We start from the raw sequence: 3,054 nt of genomic DNA, 5'->3' as shown, positions 1-3,054 counted from the left end.
TAAGACCACACCATCAGGCAGCATGTCAGAAACAGCCTGAGACACACAGAATTCACTCCTCTGTGATGCACGGAGGGGGCCCAGCAAAAAAGAAGTTGACAATCAAATCATTACTTTTCCAAGTAATCCACCCCAGTCAAGGTGGCATTTGGTCTGACTTCAAAACCAGAAACAGCAAGCGACAAACCCCTTTTTAAAATTTCAAACAACAACAACAACAACAAAACAAAAACAAAAACAAAGAAACAACTAACACTTGCCTCAACCACATAACATTTTATTTCCTGGGATAAAAATAAAGAGAATGAATTATTGGAAATCTTTCTTCAACATCATTAAAATGCTTTTCAAAGAAAGTTACAAGAATTGTTTAAGGCGCACAGAAAAGGTCAGTCTTGCCTTTCTTCCAGAACATTCCCTGCCCTAGACGCAAAACACCGATACCACATCCTAGAAAAGAGAGAGGCTTACAGACACAGGAACCAGAACAGCCATAACTAGGGTCTCTGGCTCTAATATAAGTATCACAGAAAAAAAATCACAATAACTCTCTCTTCCATAAATACAGCATTCCTGGAAAATATATCCAAAATATCTCCAACTGAGCTGCAGTACAAAAATCCACTCACTGGCCATAAAAATAATATTTTCCCCTATACACAAATAAAATCATATGTAAAGCAAATTTGGAAGACATGGAGGGGGTTACAAAATCTCTTGGGATCTGGGCTATTTAAAGTCATTTTTGTTTGGGTTATCCCTCTGCTGGGTATAGGGAACTGGCTACAAATACATCCATTTCACAGTGCTCACCATTTCAACAGCTCCTGCGTCATGGAATGTGGTACTTTTTAAAAATAGGCGACCCTTGGTGTCATGGAAAGAAGAGGAAAAATGGGGGATCAAGGGAGGGAGGGAGGGAGAGAAGAAGTGAAAGAAAAGGGACAGACTTCAAGGTGGGTTTGAAATACTCTGTGGTATAAAGTAGATACCCAGGCTCAGGAAGCCTCTGCTATCCCCACCCCACTACCACCAATCTGCCCGGGCTCCCCCTTACAAATCCGTTTCCCGGCTCGTGTCCAGGCAGAGGGCATAGAGGGACCTCCGCAAGTCCACATTGCTTTTGGCCTTGAGGTTACACTTCTCCAGGGGACAGCTGCCCCTTCGGGCTCCATCTGCGTTCTCCAGGGACACCGCAGCCTTGCAGAGGGACGCTTTGCTCCAGCTGGTCTTCCGAGGGCCTCCACTGTCCAGCCCTGTCCCATGGCTCTGGCTGCACTGCTCTTCCTTAAGAGCTGCCTGCTCCTCATGGTCCGTCTCCCGATGGTAGAAGTAGTTGAAGTTGGAGACAATGACGGGCACAGGCAGGGCGATGGTGAGGACCCCAGCGATGGCACACAGCGAGCCCACGATCTTGCCCCCCACCGTGACAGGCCTCATGTCCCCGTAGCCTACTGTGGTCATAGTGACTACTGCCCACCAGAAGGCATCTGGGATGCTAGAAAAATGGGTCTCCTGGTTGTCAGCCTCTGCGAAGTAGACGGCACTGGAGAAGAGGATGACTCCGATGAAGAGGAAGAAGATAAGCAGGCCAAGCTCCCGCATGGAGGCCTGCAAGGTCTTGCCCAGGATCTGCAGGCCCTTGGAGTGGCGGGAGAGCTTGAAGATGCGGAACACCCGGACCAGGCGGATCACTCTGAGGATGGCCAGGGACATGGCCTGCTGCCCATTCTGGCTGCCTCCCCCTCCCCCGCCTGGCTGTTGGTCTGCCAGCTCAGTGCCCAACGTGATGAAGTAGGGAAAGATGGCCACCACATCAATGATGTTCATGATGTTCCGAGAGAACTCTGCTTTGCTGGGGCAGGCAAAGAAGCGTACAAGCAGCTCGAAGGTGAACCAGATGACACACGTGGTCTCTACAATGAAGAAGGGGTCAGCTAGGGTCCTAGGCAGGAGAGGTGCCACTGTAGGGCCAGAGGGAGGAGCCAGAGCCCCGCTGCCATTGGCCCCCCGGGCAGGCCCAGGAGGCTGGTGGGGCACTGGGGGATGGCGGAGCAGCTCCCGTTCATCCCTGAACTCTGGCAAGGTCTCCAAGCAGAAGGTGATGATGGAGATGAGAATGACCAAGACCGAGACGATGGCTATGCCCCTCGCGGACCCCGAGCTTTCTGGATATTCAAAGATAAGCCACACCTGGCGTTGGAATTCATTTCGGGGCAGGGGCTTCTCCTCTTCTTTAATGAAGCCCTCGTCCTCCCGGAAACGCTCCATGGCCTCGTCCCCCAGCTGGTAGAAGCGGATCTCATCTGCGAACACGTCCAGGGAGACATTGACGGGCCTCCGCAGGCGGCCCCCGGACTGGTAGTAGTAGAGGATGCCATCGAAGCTGGGCCGGTTGCGGTCAAAGAAATACTCGTTCCTCAGGGGGTCGAAGTAGCGCAGGCGCTTGGCCGGGTCCCCCAGGAGGGTATTGGGGAACTGCGCCAAGGTGCCCAGCTGCGTCTCGAAGCGCAGCCCAGAGATGTTGATAAGGACGCGCTGGTGGTGAAGGGACCCCGCGCCCAGCACCTGGTCCTCCGCCATGCCCAGGGCGGGGTCGCCTTCTCCCTCCTCGTCCTCCGGAGGCAGCCGTCGAGGCTGCGGCGGCCCAGGGCGGGGTCGCCTTCTCCCTCCTCGTCCTCCGGAGGCAGCCGTCGAGGCTGCGGCGGCTCCTGGGGCAGCGGTGGCAAAGGCCGCCCTCCCGGGTCCACTCCCCTCTGCGTGCCGCGCGCCCTTGGAGCCCGCTCTGTGGGTCCATCGCTGAGCCCAGCCGTCGGGGGACACTGGGGCTCCTGGGGCAGCGGTGGCAAAGGCCGCCCTCCCGGGTCCACTCCCCTCTGCGTGCCGCGCGCCCTTGGAGCCCGCTCTGTGGGTCCATCGCTGAGCCCAGCCGTCGGGGGACACTGGAGCTCTCCCCCTATGGCCTGGCCACAGCCTGTCCGGGCCTCACCTCCTCCTCTGACGGTCATGGCACCGCCGTTCTCCAGGGGCACCAGGGCGATCTCCATGGCCAGG

At 55.7% G+C, this 3,054-nt stretch overlaps 1 protein-coding gene across 2 annotated transcripts; it reads right to left on the bottom strand.

The window, feature by feature from the left end:
- Window positions 1–261: 261 nt before the first annotated feature.
- On the bottom strand, window positions 262–3,047 carry LOC103656238 (potassium voltage-gated channel subfamily A member 5). 2 transcript variants are annotated; one of them, XM_040641904.1, is made up of 3 exons: window positions 2,822–3,047; window positions 2,663–2,749; window positions 262–2,600 (listed from the first exon to the last, which is right to left on the bottom strand). In XM_040641904.1, exons 1-3 carry the CDS (start codon window positions 3,045–3,047, stop codon window positions 1,054–1,056), a joined length of 1,860 nt encoding a protein of 619 aa, XP_040497838.1. In that variant the 3' UTR covers window positions 262–1,053. The 2 variants fall into 2 exon arrangements, with proteins under 2 accessions (XP_040497838.1, XP_040497839.1); XM_040641905.1 differs by lacking the exon at window positions 2,663–2,749 and having other exon boundaries at window positions 262–2,662; window positions 2,824–3,047.
- Window positions 3,048–3,054: the final 7 nt, after the last annotated feature.

This window comes from Ursus maritimus, unplaced genomic scaffold, assembly GCF_017311325.1.
Source record: "Ursus maritimus isolate PB19 unplaced genomic scaffold, ASM1731132v1 scaffold_26, whole genome shotgun sequence".
NCBI lineage: Eukaryota > Metazoa > Chordata > Mammalia > Carnivora > Ursidae > Ursus > Ursus maritimus.
The sequence above is the reverse complement of the archived record's forward strand: the minus strand, read 5'-3'. Positions and strand labels throughout refer to the sequence as shown.